The sequence below is a fragment of the Bombina bombina genome, chromosome 6 (assembly GCF_027579735.1).
Source record: "Bombina bombina isolate aBomBom1 chromosome 6, aBomBom1.pri, whole genome shotgun sequence".
Taxonomy (NCBI): domain Eukaryota; kingdom Metazoa; phylum Chordata; class Amphibia; order Anura; family Bombinatoridae; genus Bombina; species Bombina bombina.
The window spans coordinates 861,962,920-861,981,332 of record NC_069504.1 but is presented as its reverse complement, the minus strand read 5'-3'; the positions used below and the strand labels follow the sequence as shown (position 1 = coordinate 861,981,332).

The window sequence follows — 18,413 nt, the reverse complement described above, 5'->3', positions numbered from 1 at the left end:
TACATTTATTAACCTCTAATCTGCCGCCCCCAACGTCACTATATTAAAGTTATTAACTCCTAAATCTAAGTCTAACCCTAACCCTAACACCCCCTAACTTAATTATAATTTAAATAAATCTAAATAAAATTACTATCATTAACTAAATTATTCCAATTTAAAACTAAATACTTACCTATAAAATAAACCCTAAGCTAGCTACAATATAACTAATAGTTACAATGTAGCTAGCTTAGGGTTTATTTTTATTTTACAGGCAAGTTTGTATTTATTTTAACTAGGTAGAATAGTTACTAGTTATTAACTATTTAATAACTACCTAGCTAAAATAAATACAAAAGTACCTGTAAAATAAAACCTAACCTAAGTTACAATAACACCTAACACTACACTATAATTAAATAAATTAACTAAATTAAATACAATTAAATAAATTACATACAATTTGCGAAATTAAATTAAATTAGCTAAAGTACAAAAAAAACAAAAACACTAAATTACAGAAAATAATAAACAAATTATATATATTTAAACTAATTACACCTAATCTAATAGCCCTTTTAAAATAAAAAAGCCCCCCCAAAATAAAAAAACCCTAGCCTAAACTAAACTACCAATAACCCTTAAAAGGGCCTTTTGCGGGGCATTGCCCCAAAGTAATCAGCTCTTTTACCTGTAAAAAGAAATACAAACAACCCCCCCCAACAGTAAACCCCACCACCCACACAACCAACCCCCCAAATAAAATACTATCTAAAAAAACCTAAGCTCCCCATTGCCCTGAAAAGGGCATTTGGATGGGCATTGACCTTAAAAGGGCAGTTAGCTCTTTTGCAGCCCAAAGTCCCTAACCTAAAAATAAAACCCACCCAATACACCCTTATAAAAACCTAACACTAACCCCCTGAAGATCGATTTACCGGGAGACATCTTCATCCAAGCCGGGCCGAAGTCCTCAACAAAGCCGGGAGAAGTCTTCATCCAAGCCGGGCGAAGTGGTCCTCCAGACAGGCAGAAGTCTTCATCCAGACGGTATCTTCTATCTTCATCCATCCAGCGCGGAGCAGGTCCATCTTCAAGAAATCCGACGCAGAGCATCCTCTTCTGCTGACGGACAAACGACGAATGAAGGTACCTTTAAGTTACATCATCCAAAATGGCGTCCCTTAGATTCCTATTGGCTGATAGAATTCTATCAGCCAATCGGAATTAAGATAGAAAAAATCCTATTGGCTGACAGACTCGCAATACCGGCGCTATGGAAGTCCCATAGAAAAAAGATTTTACGAAGTTTACGTAAGTCGTTTTGCGGTAAGGCCAAAGAAGTGTGCGGTACACCTAAACCTTCAAGACTCGTAATACCCTAACGCACAACTCATAATCTCATAATGGTAACCAAAATAACATATCTAAGCTCAAAGGATGTGTTTAATGCTACGTGATCAGATTTTCAGGGGTGGATACAAGCTGTTTTGGCAGGATATGTGAGAAAGCAAAGATAGATATCTAGATGTATTTCTAACAACTGGGACATATTTTGGCCTACATTAACTGGGCCTGTGCCTAGGGTGACAGAAATTTTTTAGGGGCATTTCTATGGCATGTTGCCTTCTCAGTTGTATACTATCCTAATGTTTTATTTTTTTAGTTGCATGACAAACCAAAATTCCTGGTTATGTAGCGGGGGTGCAAAAAACAACAAATCTTTCCTAGCCTACTGTGTAAAATATATGAGGCATTGGTTTCCATGGCAGCAGAGTTCTTAGAGTCTGGGGCAGCTCAAAACCTAAATACACTACTTTCTACCGATCATCTACCAGATTCTGAATAAACTGACATATACTTTATATGTGTCCAAAAGACTTCTGGGTGAAAAGCGTGAAGAACTGGGGCAAAAGGCTCTGAAGCTCCGAAATGGTCTGTTTAAAATTGATGAGACACGAGAGAAGGTAGAGCGGATGTCTGTAGAGCTGGCAGAGGCCAGGAGTAAAGTGGCCGACTATCAGAAGCAGTGTGAGGATTATCTAGTTATCATCGTCCAGCAGAGAAGGGAGGCCGATGAGCAGCAAAAGGTGAGTATGTTTACAGAATTCTATGTCTTTATATAAATAATGATTTTTCTGTGTATTATACACTGAGGGCCAGATTACAAGTGGAGCGGTATCATTAGGGCGAGGATCGTAAACACGATCGCAAGATTGCGGTGTTCATAACACTCAAATCCATATTTAAAGAAGCGCGCTGTTTAAATTACCAAAAATTTGTTTTGCGCGAACGTGTGGAAATTTATGCTTCCTGTATTTTCTATGGGCGGTATTGAGTGGCAATGTCCGATTGTATTACAAGTTGAAAGTAAATGCGGTTTGCACTAATGCAGTCGCATTTAACGCTCAAACTACTTACATGACCTAAAAGGTTGCGTAAAGAGTTTGGCCGGAGGAAGCAGATGCACTAAACTACTCTATTAAACCCTAAACCACTACACCACCTCATCGCAAACTACCCCTCTACATTATTAACCCCTAAACTGTCACGTCACCCTCTGAAAACAAGCACCAATGCATGTCAAGCTGCTAAAAACTTATTTGCCTGTAGCAGGTGCAGCAGCTTAGAGACTGCCTGGCCCAACCCTAGGTATAGAATCCTGAATTTTGGTGCTCTTGTTAATGTATGCTAAATTTGTAACTATATAGCATTTAATATAGATAAAGATGATACATATTCTTTATTTAGCAGGTGTGCAATAAAAAGAGCACAGCTTTTTTACATTTTTTTTGCTATTTCTGGAAGTAAAAATTGTTTCCAGAAATTGTAAGAAATGTGCAGTATCTCACAGAAAACAATTAATACAGAATACAGATGTTTAAGGGATGGCAACAATTTAAAAAAAAGTTTCATCACAGACAAGTCTGTGCGAGAATTGTAAAGTATATAACATCCCTGGTTACAGCTTACATAACAAACAAGCTTTATTTTAAAGGGACATAATACTCATATGCTAAATCACTTGAAACTGATGCAGTATAAAGGCTGTGACACACTGCAAGCAGAGCGACGCGCAGCGTGTAGATGCAGCTGTGCGCGCTCAGTGTGTCTTGCCTTTTCATCTCTGAGCACTCTGCTGCGTCAGGTCGCGTAGCTAAGCGCTCAGAGATGAAATATTTGAACTTCAGAAGCGATGCAACGCGGAGCGAAGCAGCTGCTTTGCCTCGCGCCGCATCGCTTGCAGTGTGTCACAGCCTTCACTGTAAAAAGCTGACAGGAAAATATCACCTGAGCATCTCTATGTAAAAAAGGAAGAGATTTTACCTCACAATCTCCTCAGCTCAGCAGCGTAAGTTCTGTGTAAAAAGTTATACTTCACCTGCTCCAAAATAAAAACAAATGAAGAAATGAACAGCAGCCAATCAGCATCAGCAGTGCTGAGGTCATGAACTCTTACTATGATCTCATGAGATTTGACTTAACTCTCATGAGATTTCATAGTAAACTTCCTTTACCTGATTGGTGAAATAATATGAGAGTTCACGATGCTCATTCCCTTAGATGTCCCGGGACAGACATACTAAAATGCTGCTTAGAAATCCTTTACAAAAGGAGGTGGCTACTGAGGAACTTTTGAGGTAAAATATCTTTCTTTTTTACATAGAGATGTTCAGGAGATATTTTCTAGTCAGCTTTTTACAGCTATGCTGCATCACTTTCAAGTGTTTAAACATTTGGGTATTATGGCCCTTTAATGTAAATCAGTACCCATATTACCAACATGCTCTTCTATGATAAAAACTGATCCAGTTATTTTATATATTTTGTTGTCCTTTTCTTGATTTTCTTTCTCCAACCCACTCTTTATAATTTCTCAGTGTCTTCTTCCACTCTTTTTGTTTAGACAGTGGCAGCTCACAGTGAAAAGATTGCAGCAGAAGAGATAAAGTGCAAGACTCTTGCAGAAAATGCACAGAAAGACCTGGAAGAGGCACTTCCTGCCTTGGAAGAAGCTATGAAGGTAATAAACCTCTAACTCAACCTCCTTGTAAATGGGGAGAGGGCTCCATCTTGTTGATATTTCTGAAATCACTGTATTATTTATGTAACCTTTCATTTCTTCTCAGGCCCTTGAATCACTGAATAAAAAAGATATGACAGAGATCAGGTCATATGGGCGTCCTCCTGTTCTAGTGGAGACGGTAATGCAAGCTGTCATGATCCTGAGAGGCAGTGAACCAACCTGGGCTGAAGCCAAAAGACAACTGGGTAAGAGAGAGTGGAAGGAAAAAATAGAGAATAGGATGAGTAGGTTTGGTCTTTTTGGTGGATCATGAGAGAAACGAAGGTCAGGAGAAAACATATAAAGTAGAATGTATATATATCTTATATTTTTTCTCTCTAGGGACCCCATCCCTCATTTCTGTCTCTGTTTTTCTTTGTTCTGCTATTTCCACTCTTTTCATTGTTTGTTTATTCTCTTGTATTTCATCAATTCCTAGGGGAATCCAACTTCATCAAACAGCTAATAAATTTTGATAAGGACAATATCTCAGAACGGGTCTTGAAAAAGATTGGGCAGTACTGTGTACAGCCAGACTTCCAGCCAGATATCATTGAACGGGTGTCATTGGCAGCTCGGTCGCTATGTATGTGGGTGCGAGCTATGGAGGTAAGGGTCATGTGTTTTCTGTATGTCGGAGCTGGCCATGCAAGGGATTCATTTCTGTCATTTTAAGGATGTAAGTTAGGGAAATGGGGCCTAGTCTCTGTGTTTGTTTTAATGTTAAGAAACCACAATATATGGCCAGAATAGTAAATTACTTTAAGATACAAGGTGCTCTTCATATTTATACCTGTTAACAAACCTATAATTTTTAACAAGATAATTCCATAAATGAATAAAAGGGCATGTGATTAGTAAAGTATAGTGCATATAATGGTGTTATTCAGATTTTTTTTACATCTAATGTATCTTCAGGGAAGATAAACTGAGCAGTCGGGGCTTTAAACAAATTGGTTGGCATGTTAGATTTGTCACATTCTCTTCCACATGACTGCATTCCATGGATATGTTTTTTGTCTTTGTCTATGGATACCTTTTCCTATACTTCTTGAATCTATTTTGTTTTCCTTCCTTCTATCCAATTCACAAATCTCTCTCTAAATCCTTTTTTTTTAGATGTATGGTAGGATTTACAGGGTGGTAGAGCCTAAACGAGCTCGTATGAATGCAGCAATGGCTCAGCTGGAAGAAAAACAGGCATCTCTGGCAGAAGCACAGAGCAAACTGCGTGAGGTAAGCCTTGCCAGAATCAGTATTAACTATGGCATATCAGTTATGCATTACACTGTAAACCCTTTAAACATATAAAGCTTATACTATAAAAGAAGTCATACCAAGCAGTAACAGCTCGGCACCAACGCAAATGTGTACACTAGAGTACACCATTTTGTTTTGCCTTACATTTATCAACCACATGGTGTCCTTCTCTCTGTTGATCCTAGAGGTTCAATCTACTCTATTCTGCAGGTAGGAGAACGTCTGGAGAAGTTGAAAACACAATACGATGAAAAATTGGCACAAAAGGAGACACTGAGATCTGAGGCTGAGTTAATGGAGTTGAAGTTGCAGAGAGCTGGCACATTGGTTACAGGACTAGCAGGAGAGAAATCCCGATGGGAGGAAACAGTCAAGGTTAGTACTTGTGTCCTTCAGAAAATAATGATATTGACCTCTCTCCTTTTATTCTTTCTTTTACATTTACCATGATTGCAGAAGATGATTCTAGGTAACTGGGTTAATATTAAGATAGAAAATGCAACATATTCAACAGAAAACCCATCCTCTCTCTTACTTCAGATTATCTTGGTTTCTATGAAACTTTGCTTTTATACTAATGTGAACTGAACAAATTGTACCATACTTCCTGGTGCTTCAGTGCTTGAAGAAATGTCCTGCCAACCTTTCATTATACTATAAGCTCTCCCTTTTCTACATGGTGTAACTTGCTCCTTCACTCCTCTAACACAGATTTCAGTGCACTGTTTTCTGTCTTTTCTAAACTCACAGAGGGTTTAGGAACCACATCATTTTAAACAGTCATGTTGGTGAACTGGCCTTCCCTTTCTGGCCAGAATGGTGCAATGATCTTGTTTGATCATGTGAAGGACTATATGTATCATGACAATGAGTGGGAACTCATTGTAATGATACCCATAGTCCTTCACATGATCAAACAAGATCATAGCACCATTCTGGCCGGAAAGGCTTGGCTTGCAGATCTGTTTGGTTCTTCATATAACCTCCCAACTTGTTAGTTTTTCTTATGCAACCTTATCATTGAGTCACTAATTCTGGCATACAATGGTTTCTCCTTGTTGGTTACGTGTTATTTTGGAATCTTGACTTGGTATCATTCGCATGATCTAGTATGGGAGTTACTATATATTTTCTGAGATTCAGGAATTTGTCCAGTCAGGTTACAGTGACCTTTTTAAGAGCTCTCTAAGGTCAATGTTTATGATTTATCTTGGTGTTTTCAGGCTTTCCTAATGTTTTACCTGACTGTCCAGCGATTACTTACTTCCTGGCCTCAATTCCTCAGGAACTCTTACTTCCTGGCCTCAATTCCTCCTTAAGACCTCAGTCTAAATGGTGCAGTGCCCCCTTTTGAGCCTACGCATCATATCTCACTGAAAATGTTTAACTGAAGATACTCTTCCTGGCAGTCATCTATCCATAATGCAGTTTTCCACAGCATAGTGCCTTATCCTTTAAGTGTAATCATTTGGTTGCAATGTGGTAGACAGTTTGTCATGGGTACCCATTTGAGAAATTGTATAAAGCAGCTACATTGTCCGCTTTACACATCTTGGCAGCCTTTTGGAGAAAGGTTTCAGTTTTTTTCATTAATAGACTGGGTTTTAGATGGCCTCTTAGACTATCATGATCTGCTTTGTCACCAAATTGATCTGCTGTCTCAAAAGATAATTTGATACAAACCCAATTGTCTAGATTAATTTCTGGTTTAGGGCCTGATAAACAAAGATTCTCCTGCTTGAAGATAAATTGTAATACAGATTTCACAGGCGCTGAACTCACTGGATGATCAAAGAAAAGGGTCTCACTCATTTCTGTATCTGAAGGAGAGACAAGCCAGTGCAATATAGCACTGCATGATATCAGAGTTTTGTTGCACTCACACTTTGTGTATTGTATTTATATTACTTACCACTACAGATTGGGTCCTTTCATTATTATTACATTCAAGCTTTGCAGTTTATATTTTATATTTTAATACATTTAGATTTAGATCCAGCAGGGATTTTACAAATTTTACAACTTGCATTGCACTTGGTGTTTTTATACAGAAAGTGGGAGGGACAGTGGAGTTCTCTTGGCTGAACAGGGGAGTTCCCAGGGTATGACTGAAGCTCTCTCACCAGTCTTGTGAAATGCTGTATACATTTTAAACAAGCTGGTCTCACTGAGTTTTCTCATCAGCTGTATGCAGTTGAAGTTTGCTCAAAATTTGCATTACACTTATTTAAATGGCAGAAAAGTAATATATGTTGAACTATAGGCAAAAGCAAGTTAAATTGTAGTGAAAACATTTCAGTTTAATTTCTAATTGATGCAACCTAAGCTTTTATATCAGTCCCAGGTGTTTTCCAGTTACATTCTCTCTCCCCTGTGAAATTCTGTATCCCAGAGAGCTTCATTATTTTCTATGGAAGGCATCTCTCCTCCCTCTGGGACTTCCAGGTTACACCCTTTTCTTATCAAATTCAGTGATTTCATCCCCTTTCAATTGCATTATTATTTATTTCCAAAGTAAAGAATCTTGATAGAATGTAATAGAATCTTTTAGTAATGTGGAAAAACAGAAGCTGTCAGTTTTCCAGTTTTATTTTAAAAGAAGAAATACAAAGGGAAATGTAATTTGTAAAAGATACACATAAAGATACAAAGTATGATTCTAATTTTTAAAGTTACTCAGAAACGCATAATCAGAATTTGTAAAATCACAATCCTAAATATACTGCTGTATACAAAATAAAATAAAAAGTATAAAGTTTAAATGTAATGAAACGTAACCTGTAGTGTTTTAATTAACATAAAATACAAAGCACAAAGTGTAAATACAGCAGGACTCTCATATCGTGCAGTGCTATATTGCACTGGGCTTGTCTGAAATGCAGGGAACGCCCCTTGGAAAAGTATAGCAAAATCTGCCTTTTAAGAATTTCAGTTGGAATCTTGCAGTGCTGGAGGATCATTTTAGATCATCTCACCTGAGCGGACAGCTTTAGATCATCAGGCCCTCAGTATGCTGTCATTATGAACATATTTTATTCTTGAATTTTAAAACTCAGGAAGAGGGAAGTACATGAAAAGAGTGAGGTATCCTGTCTATCCGGTCTGTGAATGGCTTACTATTTACCCAAGTATCTAGAATAATTTCCTGCTTCATGAACTGTCATTCAGAATGTGAGAAAAAAGATTTACTTATGGGTACAAAAAAACAGTTTTCTCATTCTGTTCTTCATTTCTAATCATTCCTTCCTCTACAACTGTCACATTTCTTTCCTGCATTTAAGTCAGTCCCTCTCTGTTTTACCACATGGTCCAGGGTCTAGAGGAGAATCTGGGTTTCCTTGTGGGCGACTGTCTCCTGGCCTCAGCATATCTGTCGTATATGGGTCCGTTTCTGTCTAACTACCGGGAAGCCATCTTATCCATCTGGATCAAAGAGGTGAGTCCGTAGTGATAATTATAATAGGCAGCCTAACCCTTGTTAACAAAATGATTCATTCTATTATTACTTAAACAAATTCCACTTTACATAAACATATGTCACGTGGCAAACTCTCCACAGCCAGCTCACAAACAACTTAATTGTGACCTCTCTATTTGTTTTTCAGATAAAAGAGATGTTTGTCCCATGCTCGCCCCATTTCTCTCTCTTTACTTTCCTGTCCAGTCCCACTACTGTGCGAGAGTGGAATCTACAGGGACTTCCATCTGATACCTTTTCCAGTGATAATGGAGTCATAGTTACAAGAGGGAACAGGTAATATCCTTGCAGAAATCTTTTGGACTTCTTGACGATTTTTTGTCTACCCTTAATCTTTATCAGCTCTATCCTAATCTGGGGTTTCCATAATACGTATAAGGATTATAGAGCATTACTAAGTGTGTTCATGCAGGAATTCCAATAATATGTATTTTCTCTTTGTACAAAGCTTTACCTTCTATATACTTATTATCTACTAGAGCAAGTTTATCTGTTCATTCAGTTTTTCTCCCCTGCTGTAATGTTCAGAGTATTTAATATTGATATCCAACATCCAAGACTGCCATTCTTAAACACTTGTTCATACAGTATATCAAGTGCATATACCTTGTTACTTCTCTTGGGCTCTGCTTAGATAGTTTCAATTAACAGCTACTTGCACACAATTGTTATATATATATATATATATATATATATGGAAAATCCTAATCAGTGTTTTTCAAGTCTGTATCCTTCTTCTTGCCACCCATACATACACACCACACAAGCACACACACACACACCACACACGCACCCATACATAAGGTGCGGAGAGGGGGCTTAAGCCTCTCCATGGGGCTGAGTGCACAGGGCCAGGGGTCGGAGGTGGACAGCAGAGGCCAACCAAGAGTCTGCAGGGCCGGGCCAGGGGAGAAGGAACTACGGGGCAGAAGGCCAACCCACATGAGTACACACATCACACATGCATCTCACACATACATACACACTACGCATGCACACACCACATGCATCTCACACATACACACACACACATACATACACCAATATATGAAGGGTCACAACCTTTCAACATGATAATCTCCTATAAATATAAATATTTATGGGAAACTGATCAAGAGAACCATTGTAGATAAAAAAAAAAAAACAGAATACATACGCCATAATCAGAGAAAAAGTAGCAACCATAAACAATATGTATTACATTTTTAATAAAAAATTAAAAATATAATAAACTGTATTTAAATTATATTTAATAAATAACATAAATAATTAAGCCATATTTATACTAAATAAGAGTGTAAGAAGCATAAGTTACAGTCTGTTATATTTTGTTATGATACAATATAAAATATTAAACCTCTAAAAATACTGGTATCAAAGCACAAACTCAATTTACCATTTACTTCTCGATTTACCATTTATTACTTTATACAAAACTTTATAGTCTTTTGTTGTCCCCCTTTGGAAATCATAATTTCAGAATAATTTTTTAATTGTGTTCAGGAGTAAATTCAGCTTTTTATTTTCTCAATTCTAGCATCTATTTAATCAGGATTTTATTTCTCTTGTTAAGTGTATCCAGTCCACGGATCATCCATTACTTGTGGGATATTCTCCTTCCCAACAGGAAGTTGCAAGAGGATCACCCACAGCAGAGCTGCTATATAGCTCCTCCCCTCACTGCCATATCCAGTCATTCTCTTGCAACTCTCAACAAAGATGGACGTAGTAAGAGGAGAGTGGTGTATTATAGTTATTTTTTTAACTTCAATCAAAAGTTTGTTATTTTTAAATGGTACTGGAGTGTACTGTTTCATCTCAGGCAGCATTAGAAGAAGAATCTGCCTGTGATTTCTATGATCTTAGCAGAAGTAACTAAGATCCATTGCTGTTCTCACATATTCTGAGGAGTGAGGTAACTTCAGAGGGGGAATAGCGTGCAGGTTTTCCTGCAATAAGGTATGTGCAGTTAACATATTTCTAGGGATGGAATTTGCTAGAAAAATGCTGCTGATACCGGATTAATGTAAGTTAAGCCTTAAATGCAGTGATAGCGACTGGTATCAGGCTTATTAACAGAGATACATTCTCTTATAAAAGTGTAATATAAAACGTTTCCTGGCATGTTAATCGTTTTTATATATGTTTGGTGACAAAACTTATTGGGGCCTAGTTTTTTTCCACATGGCTGGCTTGATTTTTGCCTAGTAACAGGCTTTCCACTGTTGCAATATGAGTGGGAAGGGCCTATTTTAGTGCTTTTCTGTGCAGCTAAAAATACTGACAGAGACATTCAGCTTCCCTCTGCATGATACAGGACATCTCTGAAGGGCTCAAAAGGCTTCAAAGTCGTGTTTGAGGAGGGTAACAATCACAGTAGACTGTGGCAGTTGTTGTGACTGTGTTTAAAAAACGTTTTTGTCATTTATTATTCTGTTTTTGTTAAGGGGTTAATCATCCATTTGCAAGTGGGTGCAATGCTCTGCTGACTTGTTACATACACTGTAAAAATTTTGTTACTGTAACTGCCTTTTTTCACTGTTATTTCAAATTTTGTCAAAATTTGTTTCTCTTAAAGACACAGTAACGTTTTTTTATATTGCTTGTTAACTTGCTTTAAAGTGTTTTCCAAGCTTGCTAGTCTCATTGCTAGTCTGTACAAACATGTCTGAAACAGAGGATACTTGTTCATTATGTTTAAAAGCCATGGTGGAGCCCCATAGGAGAATGTGTACTAAATGTATTGATTTAACCTTAAACAGTAAAGATCAGTCTTTATCTATAAAAGAATTATCACCAGAGGGTTCTGTCGAGGGGGAAGTTATGCCGACTAACTCTCCCCACGTGTCGGACCCTTCGCCTCCCGCTCAAGGGACGCACGCTAATATGGCGCCAAGTACATCAGGGACGCCCATAGCGATTACTTTGCAGGACATGGCTGCAATCATGAATAATACCCTGTCAGAGGTATTATCCAGATTGCCTGAATTGAGAGGCAAGCGCGATAGCTCTGGGGTTAGACGAGATACAGAGCGCGTAGATGCTGTAAGAGCCATATCTGATACTGTGTCACAATATGCAGAACCTGAGGACGGAGAGCTTCAGTCTGTGGATGACGTCTCTGAATCGGGGAGACCTGATTCAGAGATTTCTAATTTTAAATTTAACCTTTAGAACCTCCGTGTATTGCTTGGGGAGGTATTAGCTGCTCTGAATGACTGTGACACAATTGCAGTGCCAGAGAAATTGTGTAGGCTGGATAAATACTATGCAGTGCCGGTGAGTACTGATGTTTTTCCAATACCTAAAAGGCTTACAGAAATTATTAGTAAGGAGTGGGATAGGCCCGGTGTGCCCTTTTCCCCACCTCCTATATTTAGAAAAATGTTTCCAATAGATGCCACTACACGGGACTTATGGCAGACTGTCCCTAAGGTGGAGGGAGCAGTTTCTACTTTAGCAAAGCGTACCACTATCCCGGTTGAGGACAGTTGTGCTTTTTCAGATCCAATGGATAAAAAATTAGAGGGTTACCTTAAGAAAATGTTTATTCAACAAGGTTTTATTTTACAGCCCCTTGCATGCATTGCGCCTGTCACTGCTGCGGCAGCATTCTGGTTTGAGGCCCTGGAAGAGGCCATCCATACAGCTCCATTGACTGAAATTGTTGACAAGCTTAGAACTCTTAAGCTAGCTAACTCATTTGTTTCTGATGCCATTGTTCATTTGACTAAACTAACGGCTAAGAATTCTGGATTCGCCATCCAGGCGCGTAGGGCGCTATGGCTCAAATCCTGGTCAGCTGATGTGACTTCTAAGTCTAAATTACTCAAGGGGCAGACCTTATTCGGGCCTGGTTTGAAAGAAATTATTGCTGACATTACTAGAGGTAAGGGTCATACCCTTCCTCAGGACAGGGCCAAATCAAAGGCCAAACAGTCTAATTTTCGTGCCTTTCGAAATTTCAAGGCAGGTGCAGCATCAACTTCCTCTGCTTCAAAACAAGAGAGAACTTTTGCTCAATCCAAACAGGCCTGGAAACCTAACCAGTCCTGGAACAAGGGCAAGCAGGCCAGAAAGCCTGCTGCTGCCTCTAAGACAGCATGAAGGAGCGGCCCCCTATCCGACAACGGATCTAGTAGGGGGCAGACTCTCTCTCTTCGCCCAGGCGTGGGCAAGAGATGTTCAGGATCCCTGGGCGTTGGAGATCATATCTCAGGGATATCTTCTGGACTTCAAAGCTTCTCCTCCACAAGGGAGATTTCACCTTTCAAGATTATCTGCAAACCAGTTAAAGAAAGAGGCATTCCTAAGCTGCGTACAAGATCTCCTTGTAATGGGAGTGATCCATCCAGTTCCGCGGACGGAACAAGGACAGGGGTTTTATTCAAATCTGTTTGTGGTTCCCAAAAAAGAGGGAACCTTCAGACCAATTTTGGATTTAAAGATCCTAAACAAATTCCTCAGAGTTCCGTCATTCAAGATGGAAACTATTTGAACCATTTTACCCATGATCCAAGAGGGTCAGTACATGACCACAGTGGACTTAAAGGATGCCTACCTTCACATTCCGATTCACAAGAATCATCATCAGTTCCTGAGGTTTGCCTTTCTAGACAGGCATTACCAATTTGTAGCTTTTCCATTTGGGTTGGCTACAGCCCCAAGAATTTTTACAAAGGTTCTGGGCTCACTTCTGGCGGTCCTAAGACCGCGAGGCATAGCGGTGGCTTCTTACCTGGACGATATCCTGATACAGGCGTCAAGCTTTCAAATTGCCAAATCTCATACAGAGATAGTTCTGGCATTCCGGAGGTCGCATGGGTGGAAAGTGAACGAAGAAAAGAGTTCTCTATCTCCTCTCACGAGGGTTTCCTTCCTAGGGACTCTAATAGATTCTGTAGAAATGAAAATTTACCTGACGGAGTCCAGGTTATCAAAACTTCTAAATGCTTGCCGTGTTCTTCACTCCATTCCGCGCCCCACGGTGGCTCAGTGCATGGAAGTAATTGGCTTAATGGTAGCGGCGATGGACATAGTGCCATTTGCGCGCCTGCATCTCAGACCGCTGCAATTATGCATGCTCAGTCAGTGGAATGGGGATTACACAGATTTGTCCCCTCTACTAAATCTGGATCAGGAAACCAGAGATTCTCTTCTCTGGTGGTTATCTCGGGCCCATCTGTCCAAGGGTATGACCTTTCGCAGACCAGATTGGACAATTGTAACAACAGATGCCAGCCTTCTAGGTTGGGGTGCAGTCTGGAACTCCCTGAAGGCTCAGGGTTCATAGACTCAGGAGGAGAAACTCCTCCCAATAAATATTCTGGCGTTAAGAGCAATATTCAATGCTCTTCTGGCTTGGCCTCAGCTAGCAACACTGAGGTTCATCAGATTTAAGTCGGACAACATCACGACTGTGGCTTACATCAACCATCAAGGGGGAACCAGGAGTTCCCTAGCGATGTCAGAAGTCTCCAAGATAATTCGCTGGGCAGAGACTCACTCTTGCCACCTGTCAGCGATCCATATCCCAGGTGTAGAGAACTGGGAGGCGGATTTTCTAAGTCGTCAGACTTTTCATCCGGGGGAATGGGAACTCCATCCGGAGGTGTTTGCTCAATTGGTTCTCCGTTGGGGCAAACCAGAATTGGATCTCATGGCGTCTCGCCAGAACGCCAAGCTTCCTTGCTACGGATCCAGGTCCAGGGACCCAGAAGCGGCACTGATAGATGCTCTAGCAGCGCCTTGGTTCTTCAACCTGGCTTATGTGTTTCCACCGTTTCCTCTGCTCCCTCGTCTGATTGCCAAAATCAAACAGGAAAGAGCATCGGTGATATTGATAGCGCCTGCGTGGCCACGCAGGACCTGGTATGCAGACCTAGTGGACATGTCATCCTTTCCACCATGGACTCTGAGACAAGACCTTCTAATACAAGGTCCTTTCAATCATCCAAATCTACTTTCTCTGAGACTGACTGCATGGAGATTGAACGCTTGATCCTATCAAAGCGTGGCTTCTCCGAGTCAGTAATTGATACCTTAATACAGGCACGAAAGCCTGTCACCAGGAAAATTTACCACAAGATATGGGGTAAATATCTTCATTGGGGTGAATCCAAGAATTACTCATGGAGTAGGGTTAGGATTCCTAGGATATTGTCCTTCCTCCAAGAGGGTTTGGACAAAGGATTATCAGCTAGTTCTTTAAAGGGACAGATTTCTGCTCTGTCTATTCTTTTACACAAGCGTCTGGCAGAAGTTCCAGACGTTCAGGCATTTTGTCAGGCTTTAGTTAGAATTAAGCCTGTGTTTAAACCTGTTGCTCCTCCATGGAGCTTAAACTTGGTTCTTAAAGTTCTTCAAGGGGTTCCGTTTGAACCCCTTCATTCTATTGATATCAAACTTCTTTCATGGAAAGTTATTTTTCTGATGGCTATTTCCTCGGCTCGAAGAGTCTCGGAGTTATCTGCCTTACATTGTGATTCTCCTTATCTGATCTTTCATTCAGATAAAGTTGTTCTGCGTACAAAACCTGGGTTTTTACCTAAGGTGGTTTCTAACAAGAATATCAATCAAGAGATTGTTGTTCCATCATTATGTCCTAATCCTTCTTTAAAGAAGGAACGTCTTTTGCATAATCTAGACGTAGTCCGTGCCTTGAAGTTTTACTTACAGGCTACTAAAGATTTTCGCCAAACATCTAACCTGTTTGTTGTTTACTCTGGACAGAGGAGAGGTCAGAAGGCCTCGGCAACCTCTCTTTCTCCAACATAGGTGTGTCCGGTCCACGGCGTCATCCTTACTTGTGGGATATTCTCCTCCCCAACAGGAAATGGCAAAGAGCCCAGCAAAGCTGGTCACATGATCCCTCCTAGGCTCCGCCTACCCCAGTCATTCTCTTTGCCGTTGTACAGGCAACATCTCCACGGAGATGGCTTAGAGTTTTTTAGTGTTTAACTGTAGTTTTTTATTATTCAATCAAGAGTTTGTTATTTTGAAATAGTGCTGGTATGTACTATTTACTCAGAAACAGAAAAGAGATGAAGATTTCTGTTTGTATGAGGAAAATGATTTTAGCAACCGTAACTAAAATCCATGGCTGTTCCACACAGGACTGTTGAGAGCAATTAACTTCAGTTGGGGGAACAGTGTGCAGTCTCTTGCTGCTTGAGGTATGACACATTCTAACAAGACGATGTAATGCTGGAAGCTGTCATTTTCCCTATGGGATCCGGTAAGCCATGTTTATTACGATCGTAAATAAGGGCTTCACAAGGGCTTATTTAGACTGTAGACATTTCTGGGCTAAATCGATTCATTATTAACACATATTTAGCCTTGAGGAATCATTTTATCTGGGTATTTTGATATAATAATATCGGCAGGCACTGTATTAGACACCTTATTTCTTAGGGGCTTTCCCAAAGCATAAGCAGAGTCTCATTTTCGCGCCGGTGTGGCGCACTTGTTTTTGAGAGGCATGGCATGCAGTCGCATGTGAGAGGAGCTCTGATACTTAGAAAAGACTTTCTGAAGGCGTCATTGGTATCGTATTCCCCTTTGGGTTTGGTTGGGTCTCAGCAAAGCAGATACCAGGGACTGTAAAGGGGTTAAAGCTTAAAACGGCTCCGGTTCCGTTATTTTAAGGGTTAAAGCTTCCAAATTTGGTGTGCAATATTTTTAAGGCTTTAAGACACTGTGGTGAAAATTTGGTGAATTTTGAACAATTCCTTCATGTTTTTTCGCAATTGCAGTATTAAAGTGTGTTCAGTTTAAAATTTAAAGTGACGGTAACGGTTTTATTTTAAAACGTTTTTTGTACTTTCTTATCAAGTTTATGCCTGTTTAACATGTCTGAACTACCAGATAGACTGTGTTCTGAATGTGGGGAAGCCAGAATTCCTATTCATTTAAATAAATGTGATTTATGTGATAATGACAATGATGCCCAAGATGATTCCTCAAGTGAGGGGAGTAAGCATGGTACTGCATCATTCCCTCCTTCGTCTACACGAGTCTTGCCCACTCAGGAGGCCCCTAGTACATCTAGCGCGCCAATACTCCTTACTATGCAACAATTAACGGCTGTAATGGATAATTCTGTCAAAAACATTTTAGCCAAAATGAACCCTTGTCAGCGTAAGCGTGGCTGCTCTGTTTTAGTTACTGAAGAGCATGACGACGCTGATATTAATATCTCTGAAGGGCCCCTAACCCGATCTGAGGGGGCCAGGGAGGTTTTGTCTGAGGGAGAAATTACTGATTCAGGGAACATTTCTCATCAGGCTGAATCTGATGTGATTACATTTAAATTTAAGTTGGAACACCTCCGCATTTTGCTTAAGGAGGTATTATCCACTCTGGATGATTGTGAAAAGTTGGTCATCCCAGAGAAACTATGTAAAATGGACAAGTTCCTAGAGGTGCCGGGGCTCCCAGAAGCTTTTCCTATACCCAAGCGGGTGGCGGACATTGTTAATAAAGAATGGGAAAGGCCCGGTATTCCTTTCGTCCCTCCCCCCATATTTAAAAAATTGTTTCCTATGGTCGACCCCAGAAAGGACTTATGGCAGTCAGTCCCCAAGGTCGAGGGAGCGGTTTCTACTTTAAACAAACGCACCACTATACCCATAGAGGATAGTTGTGCTTTCAAAGATCCTATGGATAAAAAATTAGAAGGTTTGCTTAAAAAGATGAACTGATAAAGGTGCTCGATAGTGATTCTCCTCCTTATGAGGAGATTATGGACAGAATCAATGCTCTCAAATTGGCTAATTCTTTCACTCTAGACGCCACTTTGCAATTGGCTAGGTTAGCGGCTAAGAATTCTGGGTTTGCTATTGTGGCGCGCAGAGCGCTTTGGTTGAAATCTTGGTCGGCTGATGCGTCTTCCAAGAACAAGCTACTAAACATTCCTTTCAAGGGGAAAACGCTGTTTGGCCCTGACTTGAAAGAGATTATCTCTGATATCACTGGGGGTAAGGGCCACGCCCTTCCTCAGGATCGGCCTTTCAAGGCAAAAAATAGACCTAATTTTCGTCCCTTTCGTAAAAACGGACCAGCCCAAAGTGCTACGTCCTCTAAGCAAGAGGGTAATACTTCTCAAGCCAAGCCAGCTTGGAGACCAATGCAAGGCTGGAACAAGGGAAAGCAGGCCAAGAAACCTGCCACTGCTACCAAGACAGCATGAAATATTGGCCCCCGATCCGGGACCGGATCTGGTGGGGGGCAGACTCTCTCTCTTCGCTCAGGCTTGGGCAAGAGATGTTCTGGATCCTTGGGCGCTAGAAATAGTCTCCCAGGGTTATCTTCTGGAATTCAAGGGACTTCCCCCAAGGGGAAGGTTCCACAGGTCTCAGTTGTCTTCAGACCACATAAAAAGACAGGCGTTCTTACATTGTGTAGAAGACCTGTTAAAAATGGGAGTGATTCATCCTGTTCCATTAAGAGAACAAGGGATGGGGTTCTACTCCAATCTGTTCATAGTTCCCAAAAAAGAGGGAACGTTCAGACCAATCTTAGATCTCAAGATCTTAAACAAATTTCTCAAGGTCCCATCGTTCAAGATGGAAACCATTCGAACTATCCTTCCTTCCATCCAGGAAGGTCAATTCATGACCACGG

The 18,413-nt window shown here is 40.3% G+C and overlaps 1 protein-coding gene across 1 annotated transcript in view; it reads left to right on the top strand.

Moving 5' to 3' along the window:
• Positions 1–18,413, top strand: part of DNAH2 (dynein axonemal heavy chain 2) — a 456,831-nt gene that overhangs the window by 348,133 nt on the left and 90,285 nt on the right. The window contains exons 59-66 of the mRNA XM_053719507.1: positions 1,862–2,072; positions 3,890–4,006; positions 4,113–4,254; positions 4,488–4,657; positions 5,168–5,284; positions 5,519–5,683; positions 8,622–8,744; positions 8,914–9,062. Coding sequence (XP_053575482.1) covers positions 1,862–2,072; positions 3,890–4,006; positions 4,113–4,254; positions 4,488–4,657; positions 5,168–5,284; positions 5,519–5,683; positions 8,622–8,744; positions 8,914–9,062 — 1,194 coding nt within the window. The remainder of the gene's footprint in view (positions 1–1,861; positions 2,073–3,889; positions 4,007–4,112; positions 4,255–4,487; positions 4,658–5,167; positions 5,285–5,518; positions 5,684–8,621; positions 8,745–8,913; positions 9,063–18,413) is intronic.